The sequence below is a fragment of the Bufo bufo genome, chromosome 4 (genome assembly GCF_905171765.1).
Source record: "Bufo bufo chromosome 4, aBufBuf1.1, whole genome shotgun sequence".
NCBI classification, from domain to species: domain Eukaryota; kingdom Metazoa; phylum Chordata; class Amphibia; order Anura; family Bufonidae; genus Bufo; species Bufo bufo.
Window position 1 is genome coordinate 358,888,107 of NC_053392.1, and position 17,661 is coordinate 358,905,767.

General features: G+C 41.3%; 1 protein-coding gene across 1 annotated transcript in view; it reads right to left on the minus strand.

The window, feature by feature from the left end:
- Positions 1-17,661, minus strand: part of LOC120999212 (titin homolog) — a 946,165-nt gene that overhangs the window by 451,722 nt on the left and 476,782 nt on the right. The window contains exon 46 of the mRNA XM_040430085.1: positions 111-155. Coding sequence (XP_040286019.1) covers positions 111-155 — 45 coding nt within the window. The remainder of the gene's footprint in view (positions 1-110; positions 156-17,661) is intronic.

Genomic DNA, 17,661 nt, shown 5'->3' on the forward strand with positions numbered 1-17,661 from the left:
TGGTGTATAGAGCCAAAAATGTTAGAATTGTGTCAATGTCCCAATATTTATGGACCTGGTTGTATTTCATGAAATAATTTTATGTGCTATAAAATTACTACAAAACACACCTTTCTTGGACTCTGCCACATCTTCATGTTTCTTCACTGAGATTTCTAAAAACAATAATAAATGTATAAAAAGGAAAGCATTTATCAATAGATAATCATAACTGGAGTCACTGATGAATTTTTCATTATCATATGGCTGCTGGTCAAACCTTGCAAATATAAAGCATATATATTTCTCTCCAATGAAATGTGACTCTCCTAAATCATATAAACAAAGTTAAAGGGGTTGTCCTGCCATTTATATTGAACTATAATCAGGATATGTCATCAATACCTAATCTTCAGGGGTTGTACACTAGACACCCCCGCTGATCAGCTGTTTAAAGAGGAGCTGGGGCTCCATGTGGGCACTGCTTCTTCTTTATTACACTATGCGCCATAGCATAATTACGAGTACTCACTCTATTGACTTGAATTGAGCGAGTACTTGTCCTTGCACTGCACTTCCCAGATGAAGTACAGTGTAATGAACAAGAAGCAGCACTTTCATTGAGCGCCACCTCCTCTTCAGGCAGCTGATCGGCAGTGGTGCTTGGTGTTGGACCCCCGCTGATTAGATATTGATGACCTATCTTGACAACCCCATTAATAGAATGCACTTACTAATGTAATGCCCATATTGTCTCCTTTGCTGGCTGTATTCATTTTTCTATTGCATCATATAGTGCTTGTTTTCAGGGCTTACGGCCACCACTGCAGTGCATATATGAAGTGGCCGGGATATAAGCTGCTGCACATGCATGCCTATGTGCGCTCCCGCAGTCCCGGCCACCAGAGAGGCTGGCACTATTTCCTATAGTGTGTAAGCACAGCCTCCTAACCTCTGGAAATGAGCAGTGTATAATGTGATGAAAAAATGAATCAAGCCAGCAAGGGAAGCAATATGGATAATAACAATACATTAGTAATTGCCTTGTATTAACTTTTTCTACATAATAAATGTCCTTTGTTGAAGTGAGACTACCCATTTTAATATAGAAAATTATAAAGCAGTCTATGGAGTAGAAATAATTTTTTCAATAAACAAACAATAAACTGTTTTCATAGTGTATGGTATATGGGCCATTTAGCCCCAAAAAGCTGAAAACTGCACTCTTTGAAGGAGATTTAACAAAACTGCTCTAAAGAATAAATGGAGCAGTTCCCCATGGAAACTGAGGCCCTTTTGAAACTGAAAGAAGCAATCTGATTGGTTGCTAACATATGTGCACTTTTCCTTTGCAATAGCACTGTTAAATATTCATTCTCATTCACACAATAAAAGCTACAATAAAGTTCAGAAAACCTTTAAAAAAAATCAGAGTTTGCAGTTTTAAAAAAATTAGGTTCTGTAAGGGAAATGTACCATAAAAATGCCACAGCTAGAATATAGTGTAATAAGGAAAAAATGCCACCATGGTCAAAAATGGTTTGCAGTCAAATAAAAACTCTTAAATAGTCACTAGTTCAGACAGAGCTGGTGACGGTAGTACTGTATTCATGCATTTTAATGGGAAAAGTGCTGCAGTTACCAGCTCAGTGCACTACAGAATGGACAGAGCTGTGCGTCTTACAACGCCGGAGCATCCTCTGATCAGATATTTATGATACTGTATATCATGTGGAGAGGCCATCAATAGTAAAATCCTGGACAACCCCTTTAATCATACTAGCAGGTGGACTTTATTACTGTTTTTACTATTCTTTTTCTCGACATTCATGCTAAGCTTATTCGTCTCATTTTAACTTTGATTGAATCAAAGGTATGACATTCTGTGCTGAATACCAAAGTAATAGATGCAGATTTATGATTGAATTCAATGAGGGATTCTTAAGTCCATAAGCTATAATAAGCAGCATAATCTCCCATTAGTGGTAGCCACCGGCAGCCAGGATTCTGTATAACTATATGGCTGGGTATAGCGGGGGATTTGGAACTGTGAATTAAAATATAAAATTAATAAGCAGAATTTTAAACCTAGAAATAAAGTGGTGTTATGATGTGCACATTCACGTATATAAAAAAAACTGCATTACAGTCTATGATGTGTCTTCATATCTGTCAGATGAAGCTAAAACAGGCTGATGAAATCTAAAGGGCACTCTCAGAGCACTACAATACTACACAGCGCATGCACCCCATCAGTAAATACATCTAACATATTTTTATGGCATGCCCATTTTTTTTTTTTTTTTTTTTTTTCAGAACTGGATGTACAGTTCTGTTGGTAGAAAAAATTCACAAATTCACATCATACCCCAGTTGCCCATTTTTAATTCACTTGATAAATGGGAAACCATACTGTATGCAGGACTAATTCCATAGTATGCATACAATTAATGCCACTCTATGGTACCAATGCATAAATGTGATGTGAAATGTGATACTAGCACCACCCAATAGGTCTGACATCAAATCTTGAGTACCACACAAGCATGAAATAAAAGTCTACTAAGACGCAACTTGGCGGCTGTGGGGATTTTTCTTCTACTATTTTGCATAATAAAGAGACACCTTGCTTACCTACACAATCCCCACCATTCTAATGCCACTCTGGCTATCCCACCAGTCTATGCTTCCTGTGCTACAGCTATGACATGCTTGACTATTTCAAGTTTCTGCGGCAGTCAATCAATGGTCTCAGTAACCAGGAAATAAATTCAGGCTCGCCATCACTGCAGAGAGACTAGTCCTTCAGTAATAATATGTCTGTCTACCCCAGGTGAACTCTCAGGACATATGGAGTAGTTGGGCATGTCATGACTGCATGTGTCAAAAGCATAAACAAGGGCGGCAGTGCTGTTACAGTTCACAATTGTGCAGGTTTTTAACCTTCCTGGCCCTCCTCTCAATTTTTAAGCAATTACGTTGTACAAACAGTCCTCACAAAGTGCCAAACAGGGACACAAATAATTCATTCAAGCTTCTGAGGAGTTTCACATGTTCTATCACGATTCTTATCAACCAGTCAGCAGGTCTTAAAAGTAAAAAATGATGCATGTGATGACTAGTGTTGAGCGAGCATGCTCGGCACATTGCAGTGCTCGGCCGAATACTGTGGGTGCTCGAGTACAATTTAATACAATGAAAGTCAATGGGAGACCCAAGCATCAAACCAGGCACCCCCTGCTCTGAAGAAGAGAGGGTGTCTGGCTCACAATTTTTTTTTTTTTTAATTGATGGAAACCCCATCAATATGGTTTGGAAACAGCATTAAGAGGATGGCTGGATGCATCTTGGACTCCAATTATCTATGACATACAATAGACAACCACACAAAGGCTATATGCCAAAAGCCAGGTATGTGGAAGCCAACAATCTATCCATTAGACAGATAAAGTTCAGCATACCTTACAATGGCAGCCTTGTGCACTATGAGACATTCCAAACCAGCTCTCATCCAACTGAGAGCCCGTAAGCCTCAAAGTTGCTTCACATCTGTTGGATGGCTTGGGTGCACCTGTGCACCTAGATCAATATCATTAGGGTGACAAAAAGTTATCTGATTGTCACAACATAATATTTAATAACATTTCTTTACAGTTTTGTCATGTAAAAACTCATTTGCATAAACATGGGCATATGGGAAAGACATGCAAATGAGCAGAATCTGCCTTGTTTTTCAGCTGAAAAACCATTTGCATGGGAAATTTGCGATCTACACTACTCATGAACAGCGCCATCTGTTGGATTCATAGTCTTGTCATAACACTATGAAACCAATAGATGGTGCTGTTTATGAGTCATGAACAGCACCATCTATTGGTTTCATAGTCTTATGACAAGACTATTAGACTATGAGTTTTATGTCAAGACTATTAGTCTTGTCATAAGACTATGAAACCAGATAGATGGCGCTGTTCATCTTGTTGGGGCGCTAGTAAGTGGGGCACCCTGCTCAACAGAGTCTACACACTGTGTAGCACTCAGCCTTTTGCATGGAAAATTTGCGATTAGAATATTTGCGATCTACACTACTCATGAACAGCGCCATCTATTGGATTCATAGTCTTGTCATAAGACTATGAAACCAATAGATGGCACTGTTCATGAGTCATTACAAGCATTGTAAAAGTCCTCAGATACACTCTAGCAAGCTTATATTACCGCAGATAAAGTGCTAGAAGATGTGTGAATGATAGCAGCAATCCGATATACATCTCAGTGTTAGAGCAGGCTATTATAGGCTGAGTGCTACATGGTGTGTGGACTCTGTTGAGCAGGGTGCCCCACTTACTAGAGCCCCAACAAGATGAACTAATAATCTTGTCATAAGACTATGAAACCAATAGATGGAGCTGTTCATGACTCATGAACAGCGCCATCTATTGGTTTCATAGTCTTATGACAAGGCTATGAATCCAATAGATGACGCTGTTCTTGAGTAGTGTAGATTGAAAATTTTCCATGCAAATGGTTTTTCAGCTAAAAACAAGGCAGATTCTGCTCATTTGCATGTCTTTTCCATATGCCAATTTTTATGCAAATTTGTTTTTACATGACAAAACTGTATAGAAAGGTTATTGAATATTATGTTAGGAAAATCAGATAATTTTTTGTCACCCTAATGATATTGATCTATGTGCGCAGGTCCACCCAAGCCATCCAACAGATGTGAAGCAACATTAACGTTTACTGGCTCTCAGTCAGATGAGAGCTGGTTTGGAATGTATGTATCATAGTGCACAAGGCTGCCATTGTAAACTATGCTGACTATTATCTGTCTCATGGATAGATTGTTGTTGGCTTCCACATACCTGGCTTTTGGCATATAGCCTTTGTGTGGTTGTCTATTGTATGTCATAGATAATAGGAGTCCAAGACACATTCAGCCATCCTCTTAATGCTGTTTCCAAACCATTTTGATGGGGTTTCCATCAATTTCTAACCTTTTTTTGTGAACCAGACATCCTCTTCTCTTTCGAGCAGGGGGTGCATGGGTTTCTCCCATTGACTTCCATTGTGCTCGGTATACCGATGTGTTTGGCCAGAGCACACAAGCACTTTGGTGCTCGATCAACACTAGTGATGACCCCTCATAAACAGAAGTCACAAATTTGCATACCGTACTTTATTCCAGAACTTCCGACTGGCTGAGAGGGGGCATTTAATCCCAATAATGGAATAATGGTTTCTTTACATCCATACAATAGGCTAATAAGGACTGGCATATTTTTTATAGATAGATTCCATGTTACACAACATTCAGTGGGTATGTGAACCTCCTCAACGGTTAGTTTATTATGGGTAATTTAATATTTCCTTTCCTGCAATGTTGCGTGAATATAAAGAATACAGATATTTGTAATATTACCTTTTTTCTTTTCTAATTGTGCCTTTTCAGCTGTTTTAACATGTATATCTAAAAAAAGAATACAATACTCAATTACTTAGGAATAAAAAGTTGGGAATAGTTCATCCAAGCTATGACATGCTTAGTACTCAGCATATGTACTCAGCAGGGGACAGCAGACCAAAAACTTCATTAATATTTCTTTCAAAATACTGGTAATCCTCTTTTTTTCAATCATCAGAAAATGACCTATTGTTATAATCAGATTTCTATGTTATATATTATGCCTAGTGATCAGTGCAACAATTGCTAAATTTTTAAGATGTTTTACAAATATAGATGGAGACAGTAAGGAACAATAAAAATTTAATCACAAAAAAATTTAATGAGATTTAAAGTATAGGCCATTTCCTCATGACACAGTACATTCACTTTGATGTACCATTATGTACCACAGGCAAAAGACTTTCAAAATCAGGCATCAAACAGTGACCACTGGGCCACATAGCAAAATTTGTAATGAGGCCTCACATTTCACCATGCTAACCTTCAGAAGCAAGTTACATAAAAATCTTCCCCTGTGACTTTTCCCTGTTTGGTTTACTTTCTCACTGACCAATATTTAATATGGAAAGGAAAACCAATCAAAGATGAATGGGTCACTCAATATACAAAAACACATGTAGAAACAAAGTAATCGCAAAATTCCATGATTTTTATTGAAAATTACACAAAGATATGATTGGCACAAGCCACAAGACATTTAAAACATTAAAAACCAAAAGGACCGATGGTGGGTGGTCGGTGTACAATAATAAAGTGCAAGTGCAATATTAATGGTCAGCCACTGATAGTAAAAGTTGGTGTGACCAGACAATTTCAGCTCAATAATAAATAATATCAAAATTCATCTTTCAATACATCAAAAAGACTCATTGCCATGTGGGTGATGTCAAACAACACACAACACATAAAGTGACTAGGGCATAAGAGTAAGAGCAGTAAAATATAATGAGCACATAGCAAATACTGACCAACCTAAATCAGACACTGCACACGAACACCACCAGTCCACTCCCTTACCAATATTTTATATGACCTTCCATATTGTTTCCGATATTTGAATGTCAAGTTGTTGGATATTTGCAAGCCACTTCCAATTACTGGGAATATCCACATTCTGACAGAAATGCCTCTTTTAATACAAATTTGTAGAATCCCAGAGAAAAGGTGGACTTACATACACAATATATTCTGCTAGCCCCCCATTCTTCACTTTCATCATCCAAAGCAGTCACTAGCTGCATATCATGCCGTGGGCTTGGCTTGCCTGCTAACCTGATTGTCACGTTCCCAATATTCTATAATCAGGTATGTTTTGCTTAAACAATAATTAAAGCAGCAGTGCTTCACATATTTTAACTTTGACAGAATTGAGAATATTATTATGAGCCTAACACAGTAGCATAAAAATACTGTGCTATAATTTTTTGTCATGTGACATTGAGTCATAAGAATACATTAGTGATAGCAGAGATTGTGAAAGCAAGCCAAAGCAGATAGCAGTTAAGAAGGCCAATACCTTAAATAGCTTTCGACTTTCTAAATCCACCCTTACAAACAGTCAGGTCCATAAATATTGGGACATCGACACAATTTTAACATTTTTGGCTCTATACGCCACCACAATGGATGGATTTAAAACAAAACGAACAAGATGTACTTTAACTGCAGACTATCAGCTTTAATTTGAGTGTATTTACATCCAAATCAGGTGAACGGTGCGGGAATTACAACAGTTTGCATATGTGCCTCCCACTTGTTAAGGAACCAAAAGTAATAGGACAATTGGCTTCTCAGCTGTTCCATGGCCAGGTGTGTGTTATTCCCTCATTATCCCAATTACAATAAGCAGATAAAAGGTCCAGAGTTCATTTCAAGTGTGCTATTTGCATTTGGAATCTGTTGCTGTCAACTCTCAAGATGAGATGCAAAGAGCTGTCACTATCAGTGAAGCAAGCCATCATTAGGCTGAAATAAACAAAACAAAACAATCAGAGAGATAGCAAAAACATTAGGCATGGCCAAAACAACTGTTTGGAACATTCTTAAAAATAAGGAACGCATCGGTGAGCTCAGCAACACCAAAAGACCCAGAAGACCACGGAAAACAACTGTGGTGGATGACCAAAGAATTCTTTCCCTGGTGAAGAAAACACCCTTTACAACAGTTGGCCAGATCAAGAACACTCTCCAGGAGGTAGGTGTATGTGTGTCAAAGTCAAAAATCAAGAGAAGACTTCACCAGAGTGAATACAGAGGGTTCACGCCAAGATGTGAACCATTAGTGAGCCTCAAAAAAAACAGGAAGGCCAGATTAGAATTTGCCAAACAACATCTAAAAAAGCCTTCACAGTTCTGAAACAACATCCAATGGACAGATGAGACCACGATCAACTTGTACCAGAGTGATGGGAAGAGAAGAGTATGGAGAAAGAAAGGAACTGCTCATGATCCTAAGCATACCACCTCATCAGTGAAGCATGGTGGTGGTAGTGTCATGGCGTGGGCATGTATGACTGCCAATGGAACTGGTTCTCTTGTATTTATTGATGATGTGACTACTGACAAAAGCAGCAGGATGAATTCTGAAGTGTTTCGGGCAATATTATCTGCTCATATTCAGCCAAATGCTCCAGAACTCATTGGACGGCGCTTCACAGTGAAAATGGAAAATGACCCAAAGCATACTGCAAAAGCAACCAAAGAGTTTTTTTAAGGGAAAGAAGTGGAATGTTATGCAATGGCCAAGTCAATCACCTGACCTGAATCCGATTGAGCATGCATTTCATTTGCTAAAAACAAAACTGAAGGGAAAATGCCCCAAGAAAAGCAGGAACTGAAGACAGTTGCAGTAGAGGCCTGACAGAGCATCACCAGGGATAAAACCCAGCATCTGGCGATGTCTATGCGTTCCAGACTTCAGGCTGTAATTGACTGCAAAGGATTTGCAACCAAGAATTAAAAAGTGAAAGTTTGATTTATGATTATTATTATGTCCCATTACTTTTGGTTCCTTAAAAAGTGGGAGGCACATATGCAAACTGTTGTAATTCCTACACCGTTCACCTGATTTGGATGTAAAAGCCCTCAAATTAAAGCTGACAGTCTGCAGTTAAAGCACATCTTGTTTGGTTCATTTCAAATCCATTGTGGTGGTGTATAGAGCCAAAAATGTTACAATTGTGACGATGTCCCAATATTTATGAAGCGTATTATAAGACTTAACGTTTAATAAATATTCAGATAAAAAGTACGGACATAACACAAAATGTCAAAAAGTGTGCATACCACAAACGTGTCACAAACAACATAATTACTAAACATAAACAATCACCATGGGAAACCACAGTAGTATGGTTACACCCATGTGAACAAAGTAACACAATACCCCAACACAGGTATAAATTCCACAGATAAGAATAAACGGGAACAGTCTTAACGGTGGGTGACGGACATCTGGGTGTAGTAGCGCAGTCCCAGAGGCCAGTGTTACTTATGGGGCAGGGACCAGGTGAGACTCACTGTCCCTAGAAATCCCTACCAGGCCTATAGAGCCCTATAGCCCGGCTAGGGGCAGCACGTCCAGGAGCTAACCCTACAATATTGGACGCCCTAGACAACCCTACCTGGGGGTACACAGAGAATTAATTCCCTGCGGTGCGATAGATCCCTACGCGTTTTGTCACCAAATTAAAGCCCCGGACTCATCAGGGGATCAAGGGCTAGAAATGGATGACACTTTTGTGGTGTGCACACTTTTTGACATTTTGTGTTATGTCCGTACTTTTTATCTGAGTATTTATTAAACGTTAAGTCTTATAATACACTACCTCTTCTTCCTGCATATATCCATTATTGTGGTAGCTGGCGAGTGGTATCCATTACCTCTCGCTGGTTGGGCAACTTTATTTACCCAATATTTATGGACCTGACTGTATGTTCTGCTCAGGTGGCTGCATATAAAAATGATCAGGATTTCAAATGATGATGGTGGCCTTAACCTGTCCAACCTAGAACAGCAGAGAATGACCACTATGGAAGTACTTCACCAGCAACCTAAATCAAAATGATAAGATAGTTAAAATGAAACCAGATCAGAATAACTTAAAATAGTTAACCTCATAGATATACTCATCCCCTATGATAACCAGGAATATGAGCAGCTTAAACAGGGTACATGGTTGCACCATACCAGCGGAAATTAAAAAAGAACTAATAGTTCCTACTGCATCCAGTGTAGGTGACAGTTTTTTTTTAGTGCTATCTAGTGCCAGGGTCAGGTTCTCGATCCTTTTCGGGGTGGGTGCTCCATGGTTAGACTTTTTAGGGCCAGCACAGCACCCACCTGGATTGTAGGTTCAGGTGTTTATCCATTCCCTGCCCTCATTTGACCCTGTACAAGTTCCAGTTTATGCCTGATGGACACCCTACCTACACACTGGATGTCATAGGAATTATTGTTTCTTTTTTTTATTTCCATTGGTTAGGTGCAGTCGTGTACCCTGTACAAGCTGCTCATACCCCTGGTTATCATAGGGGTTCAGTACATCTATGAGGTTAACTGTTTTACGTTCTGATTTGGGTTCATTTTAATTATCTTATCATTAAAAGTAAATTTTTATTATAGCAGTCACCTTCTTGGCCTTCTCCCATAAAACTATATATCAATCTTCTCAGCTCCTCCTGCTCTATAATATGCTGTCTGCAGCTCAGACATCATGTTCAACATGACAGGTTTCCTTTAACTCCTTAAGGACCGGGCTTTTTTTGCAAATCTGACCAGTGTCATTTTATGTGGTGATAACTTTAAATCGCTTTGACTTATCCAGGCCATTCTGAGATAATTTTTTCGTCACATATTGTACTTCATGACACTGGTAAAATGGAGTTAAAAAAAACTCATTTTTATTTATAAAAAAATAAAAATTTTTTTTTTTTTTTTGCAAATTTCCAAGTTTCAATTTCTCTACCTCTATCATACATAGTAACACATACAAAAATAGTTATTCCTTTACATTCCACATATGTCTACTTCATGTTTGGATCATTTTGGGAATGACAATTTATTTTTTGGGGATGTTACATGGATTAGAAGTTTAGAAGCAAATCTTGAAATTTTTCAGAAATTTTCAAAAACCCACTTTTCAAGGACCAGTTCAGGTCTGAAGTCACTTTGTAAGGCTTACATAATAGAAACCACCCAAAAATTACCCCATTCTAGAAACTACACCCCTCAAGGTATTTAAAACTGATTTCACAAACGTTGTTAACCCTTTAGGTGTTCCACAAGAATTAATGGAAAATAGAGATACAATTTAAAAATTTAACTTTTTGGGCAGATTTTACTTTTTTTTTTTTTTTTTTGTAAATTCTTTATTTTTGAAGAATTTTCATAATAAGTAACAACAGTGTTTAGTACAACAAAGATACATATCTCCTTGGTCAAAGTTATACATAGTAACATATAAAGGTAATTTTAGCATCTCGTTTTAAGGCACAATTTTCAGTTACAGGCAATGCATATTTGGCAATTATTCTTGTGAGTGTAAGAATCCACTTTAATACACACAAACCCGAAATATGTATAATGATAATATGTATAATCTGAGAAGCTTGGATATAAAGTCACTAATCTCATAAGAAATTTCTCGGTGTGAGACCAAAGTATATATGCACCATATATTCAAATATATATGGAATCATAAGTAAAAGTAAAGTAAAGTAAAACATAAACGTGAACATGGGTCAGTATATATCTACTAAGATCTTCCTATATAGGAATCATTAGTATATATAAATATTCCTTTGAAAGGATATGTTATAGTATAGGCTATGAGTCAATTTGTTTGACAAATATTAGGTACAAATTTCCTTTTTATGAAAATCCAGCCAAGGTTGCCATATTGACAGGAAGTTTTTTCTGCATCCCCTATCCCAGTGGTGGGCAACCTTTTTTTTCAACTGAGCCAAATCTCGCCAAAACCACGATTGAAATTTATTTTGAGAGCCACATTTTTAAAACCGAAAATACATAGGATGGTACACTGTTTTTAGTTTCAATAATTTTTTATTGAGAATATTCTGCATGCAAGTATCCACATAGGTCGGGAGGATACAAATAACACAACTAATACAACAAAAACTTTAGAACGATATTTTTTATCGATAACGTTAAATTCCGTAAAATTTGCCTTTACAATGTAGAGAAAATTACATCATGACAATGACTGACAAAGTCACAACCACTAATGTGAACATTGGCCTTGCATTTCCTTGGATAGTTTGAGTAAGTCAGGTTTGTATGTTGTTGTTTTTAATTTTAGGCACGATTCCAGGTTCTCATCGATGAGACGATTTCTCAATTTACTCTTGATAAGGTTCATGCTTGAAAATGATTGTTCGCATAAATATGTAGACCCGAACAAGGAAAGAACAGCAAACGCTAGCTTTTTTAGTTGATTATATGAGTCAGGAATACTATTCCAGGTGTTAAAAATCAACATATCTTCCTTCTCCAGGTCTTTCAAAGCAGACCACTTGTGCTGTGAACTAAGTTCACATTTGTTTTTCTCCAATCTTTCTAAATCAGCACAAAGACGTTCAAATTTCGAGCTCCACAGTTCTTTGTTTTTTAAATCCAGCAATTGCATTTCAAAGTTGCCAATGTCGATATTAAAGGGAGAAAAATTTAATTCCGTTACAGTGGCATCCAGAGGTTTTTTAACAAAGGCCAACGTCGCTTTGCTGTTTCTGAATTCCTGAAACCTCTTGAGAAAAGCTTCCCTCATATTTAAAAGTGCTGTTTTAAAATAGGTAATGTCAATATCAGAATTATTTTCTTGGCGATGTTTCAACAGGCTTGGAAAGTGAATCAAAGTTTCTCTGTCAAAATCTTGAGCAAAAACAGATAATTTGTTTTCAAACAAAATAACTTCTTCTAACATCGAAAAAATGGTGTTTCCTTTCCCCTGTAGTTTCTGATTAAGCTGATTCAGATGGGAAGTAACATCCACCATGAAATACAGTTTTTGGATCCACTGATCGTTTGTTAATTCTGGATAGTGAACACCCTTCTCGAGGAAAAATGCTTTGATTTCTGATAATAAGGAAGCAAAACGTTTCAAAACGTTTCCTCTTGATAACCAACGTACCTTGTTATGCAGCAGAAGATCTGCGTACTCACTCTCCATTTCAACTAAAAATTCTTTAAATTGGCGATGATGAAGAGCTTTAGCTAAAATGGAGTTGATCATCTTAATCACCAATTCCATAACTTTGCACATTTCTTCTGGAAATGTCTGCGCACAAAGTGCTTCTTGATGTATGATGCAATGGTATGTAAGTATCTCGTGACTAATTTTTTCTTTCATAATAGCAACAAAACCTTTTCTTACGCCGGTCATACTTTTTGCCCCGTCTGTTGCAATTGAGACGATTTTATCAAGTGGAATATGATATTTTTCAATGCAACCAATTACAGCATTTGCTATATCCTCTCCACGTGTTTGACCTTTCAGTGGCAATAATCCTAAAAGTTCTTCTTTAGGACCTGTAGCTGACATCAATCTTACAAAAAGTGAAACTTGAGCTGTATCATTTAAGTCACAAGACTCGTCAACTGCTATTGATAAAGCTGAAACCACTTTAAGATCATCAACTTGTTGGTTGGTTATATTGGAAGACATTTTGGCTGTTCTATCCTTCACTGTTTTAGCAGACAATGGCAACTCTTTAATTTTTTTTTGAATTTCTTCTTTGTTCTTAAAATCCCTGAATAACTCTTCTGATGCACTTATAAAACAACATTTTATGTATTCGCCATCTGTATATGGTTTGCCTCTCTTAGCAATCTCTTGACTAACCGCAAAACTTGCAAAATTAACATAGTTGGAAGACTGCACCCACTGATTAAACGCAGAACTTGATTTTTCTTGACTCTTCAGAAGTTCCCCAAGTGCTTTCTTCCTTGCATCACCAACAGGATATTTATTACTAAAGGACAAGTGTTTTGTTGTAAAGTGTCTCTCCAAATTAGATTTTTTGTTATGCGCCAATTTTTCTTTACAAATAAGACAGGTTGGAAAGCCATTTACGTTCTGAAACGCGAAAATCTCGGTCCATTCCACTTTAAATTCACGGTTTTCGTCTTCCGTTTTTCGTTGTTTTTTCTTTGGAGCCATGTCAAACAGGGCACCTATAAAAATGTTTCATTTTAAAATAACGCACTGTTATTTATCTGTGGATGACGCACTGTTATTTATCTGTGGAAGACGCACTGGTATTTATCTGTGGATGACGCATATATGGCATCTTATGTGTGTGTAAATAGTGGGGGCCCAGTATAGAGCAGTGATGGTGAACCTTTTAGAGACTGAGTGCCCAAACTGCAACCCAAAACCAGTTATTGATCGCAAAGTGCCAACATGGCAATTTAACCTGAATACCAATATGGTCTGTCTTCCATGTACTTTATCATTTACATAGCTATAATATCCTGCCTACAGTTAATGCGCTGCCTGTGCTGTTTATAGCGCGCCCTGCACTGATGAATGGCAGAAAAAGTCTAAGGCAAATTGGTACACCCATAGACTTTTTCCCAGGGTGTGGGATGGGTGCCCACAAAGAGGGCTCTGAGTGCCTGACATCTCTCCAGGTCCAACCTGGAGTCCAGGTTAAAATTTGGAAATGCCCCCCGCCCCCAAATATAATTAAGTAGGCGCAAAGCGGCAGCATGACAGAGTGTGGATTTGGCATCAGCATGAGGAGACCACAGAGTGGTCCAATGACAGAGTCTAGAGTTGGCGTCAGCAGCAGCATTGTCAGGAGAAAGCCAACAAGTGGCACATTGACCGAGTCTGGAGTTGGCAGCATCAGGAGAAGGCCACCGAGTGGCACAAGCACAGGGTCTGGAGTTCAGGGCAGCAGCATCAGGAGAAGGCCACCGAGAGGCAAAATGACAGAGTGAGGAGTTGGCGGCAGTATGAGAAGGCCAAAGAGTGGCACAATGATAGAGCCTGGAGGTGGCCACCCTGCTTACCCCCTGACTTTGGCAATAGCAATATTTTTACAGCACAGTACGTGTCCCCTATATTTTTATATAATAAATAAAGAGTCCCACAGTACATAATGTGGGCAAAATATACCTAATTACATAACATTCTCAATACATAAACTTATTTTTATGTGGAAAATGGTGCCAGGTGGTGTACCATAATAAAAATGCCAGGGTACACCCCCTGGCACCTTAGAGTATCACTAATAAAAATGTAAAATAGCCTTTTTTCACAAAAAAATAAATGTATTTATTGGAAATGTTATGTAAGTAGGTATATTTTGCCCACATTATGTACTGTGGGACTCTTTGCACCGGCCCTGTCACGTGGACGTGACCAGAGCCTGTGCAAGGATTTTTTGGCAACACAAGCAAAGCTACATCTCGGTGACCCCCCCCCCTCCCCGCCCGCAGCTCACCTGGTCCTGGTTCTGTCTGCAGCAGCTGGCTTCTCCTCTGTGTGGTCCTGATATCTTCGATCTGCTTCAATCTGATTTGAGGACTGTACTTTTCGCCCTATATGCACATAGGTTTTAGAGGCGTATAATAAGAAACAATATTTTCCATTATACCTCAGGTCAGACCACCAATCAGACCCCCAATGTTAATCATACCTCAGATCAGCCCCCCATATCAGCCATCAGCCCCCCATGTCAGCAGTCAGCCATCAGCCCCCCATGTCAGCAGTCAGCCATCAGCCCCCGATGTCAGCACCCCATCCATCATGCCCATGTCAGCCGTCAGCACCCCATCATGCCCATGTCAGCCCCCATCCATCATGCTCCCCCATGTCAGCCGTCAGCCATCAGCCCCCCATGTCAGCACCCCATCCATCATGCCCATGTCAGCCGTCAGCACCCCATCCATCATGCCCATGTCAGCCGTCAGCACCCCATCCATCATGCCCATGTCAGCCCCCATCCATCATGCCCCCCCATGTCAGCCATCAGCCCCCCATGTCAGCACCCCATCCATCATGCCCATGACAGCCGTCAGCCCCCATCCATCATGCCCCCCATGTCAGCCGTCAGCCATCAGCCCCCATGTCAGCACCCCATCCATCATATCCATGTCAGCCGTCAGCACCCCATGTCAGCAGTCAGCCATCAGCCCCCCATGTCAGCAGTCAGACATCAGCCCCCCATGTCAGCAGTCAGCCATCAGCCCCCATGTCAGCACCCCATCCATCATATCCATGTCAGCCGTCAGCACCCCATGTCAGCAGTCAGCCATCAGCCCCCCATGTCAGCAGTCAGCCATCAGCCCCCCATGTCAGCAGTCAGCCATCAGCCCCCCATGTCAGCACCCCATACATCATGCCCATGTCAGCCGTCAGCACCCCATCCATCATGCCCATGTCAGCCGTCAGCACCCCATCATGCCCATGTCAGCCCCCATCCATCATGCCCCCCCATGTCAGCCGTCAGCCATCAGCCCCCCATGTCAGCACCCCATCCATCATGCCCATGTCAGCCGTCAGCACCCCATCATGCCCATGTCAGCCCCCATCCTTCATGCCCCCCCATGTCAGCCGTCAGCCATCAGCCCCCCATGTCAGCACCCCATGACAGCCGTCAGCCCCCATCCATCATGCCCCCCATGTCAGCCGTCAGCCATCAGCCCCCCCATGTCAGCACCCCATCCATCATGTCCATGTCAGCCGTCAGCACCCCATGTCAGCAGTCAGCCATCAGCCCCCCATGTCAGCAGTCAGCCATCAGCCCCCCATGTCAGCAGTCAGCCATCAGCCCCCCATGTCAGCACCCCATCCATCATGCCCATGTCAGCCGTCAGCACCCCATCCATCATGCCCATGTCAGCCGTCAGCACCCCATCATGCCCATGTCAGCCCCCATCCATCATGCCCCCCCATGTCAGCCGTCAGCCCCCCATGTCAGCACCCCATCCATCATGCCCATGTCAGCCGTCAGCACCCCATGTCAGCACCCCATCCATCATGCCCATGTCAGCCGTCAGCCCCCCATGTCAGCACCCCATGACAGCCGTCAGCCCCCATCCATCATGCCCCCCATGTCAGCCGTCAGCCATCAGCCCCCCATGTCAGCACCCCATCCATCATGTCCATGTCAGCCGTCAGCACCCCATGTCAGCAGTCAGCCATCAGCCCCCCATGTCAGCAGTCAGCCATCAGCCCCCCATGTCAGCAGTCAGCCATCAGCCCCCCATGTCAGCACCCCATCCATCATGCCCATGTCAGCCGTCAGCACCCCATGTCAGCAGTCAGCCATCAGCACCCCATGTCAGCAGTCAGCCATCAGCCCCCCATGTCAGCACCCATCCATCATTACCCATACACTTACAGTACCTGATATATCACTGGGGTCTGGCTGGAGTGGGGTCGGTCTGGTCCTGGCTCCAATCTCAGGTGGCTCTGCCTTAAGGTGTCTTCTCCAGAGTCCAGCAGGGTCGGCCAAGTTATCACAGACTGTGTTCTTCTGCTGCCAGCCTGGAGGGGCAGCTTTTACAGGCCACAGCAAACAGAGCAGCTCCGCCTCCTCGCCTCCCTCCGCCGCGGCCCCACTGGCAGTCAGTGACGCCTCCTTTGGCCTGAGCGCCGCACGGCATACATGTTTGTAGGCAGGACAGCCGCAGGCCCGCTGCCCGCACTGTAAGTAAATAGTAAGTAAGGCCCCCGGACTTACTGCAGTGCAATTTCAATGTGTTACATAATTTAATTAATCACCTTGGTAGGTCTGGCTGGCGGCTGCTGCTACAATGGGGTGTCACCTGCCCCCACCGGGGGCGGGTGACACCCCATTGTAGCAGCAGCCGCCAGCCAGACCTACCAAGGTGATTAATTAAATTATGTAACACATTGAAATTGCACTGCAGTAAGTCAGTCCGGCGGCCGGGTGACACCCCATCAGACTGGTGCGGCCCGCACCCCCCTTGCAAAGCCACTGCGCCCGGCACACAGAAGAGCCGCATTGAAGTCTGTAAAGAGCCGCATGTGGCTCGCGAGCCGCGGCTTGCCGACCACTGCCCTATCCCATCCCACCAATTCTTCCATTAGACAGATTTGGTGGACTCTATCTATCCATTCTTTTAGGGTAGGGGGTTCTACGTCCCTCCATCTGGTGGGTATAATATATTTTGCAGCTGCAATTAAATGTGTTATTAGGCAATTACTTTTGGGCTTAAA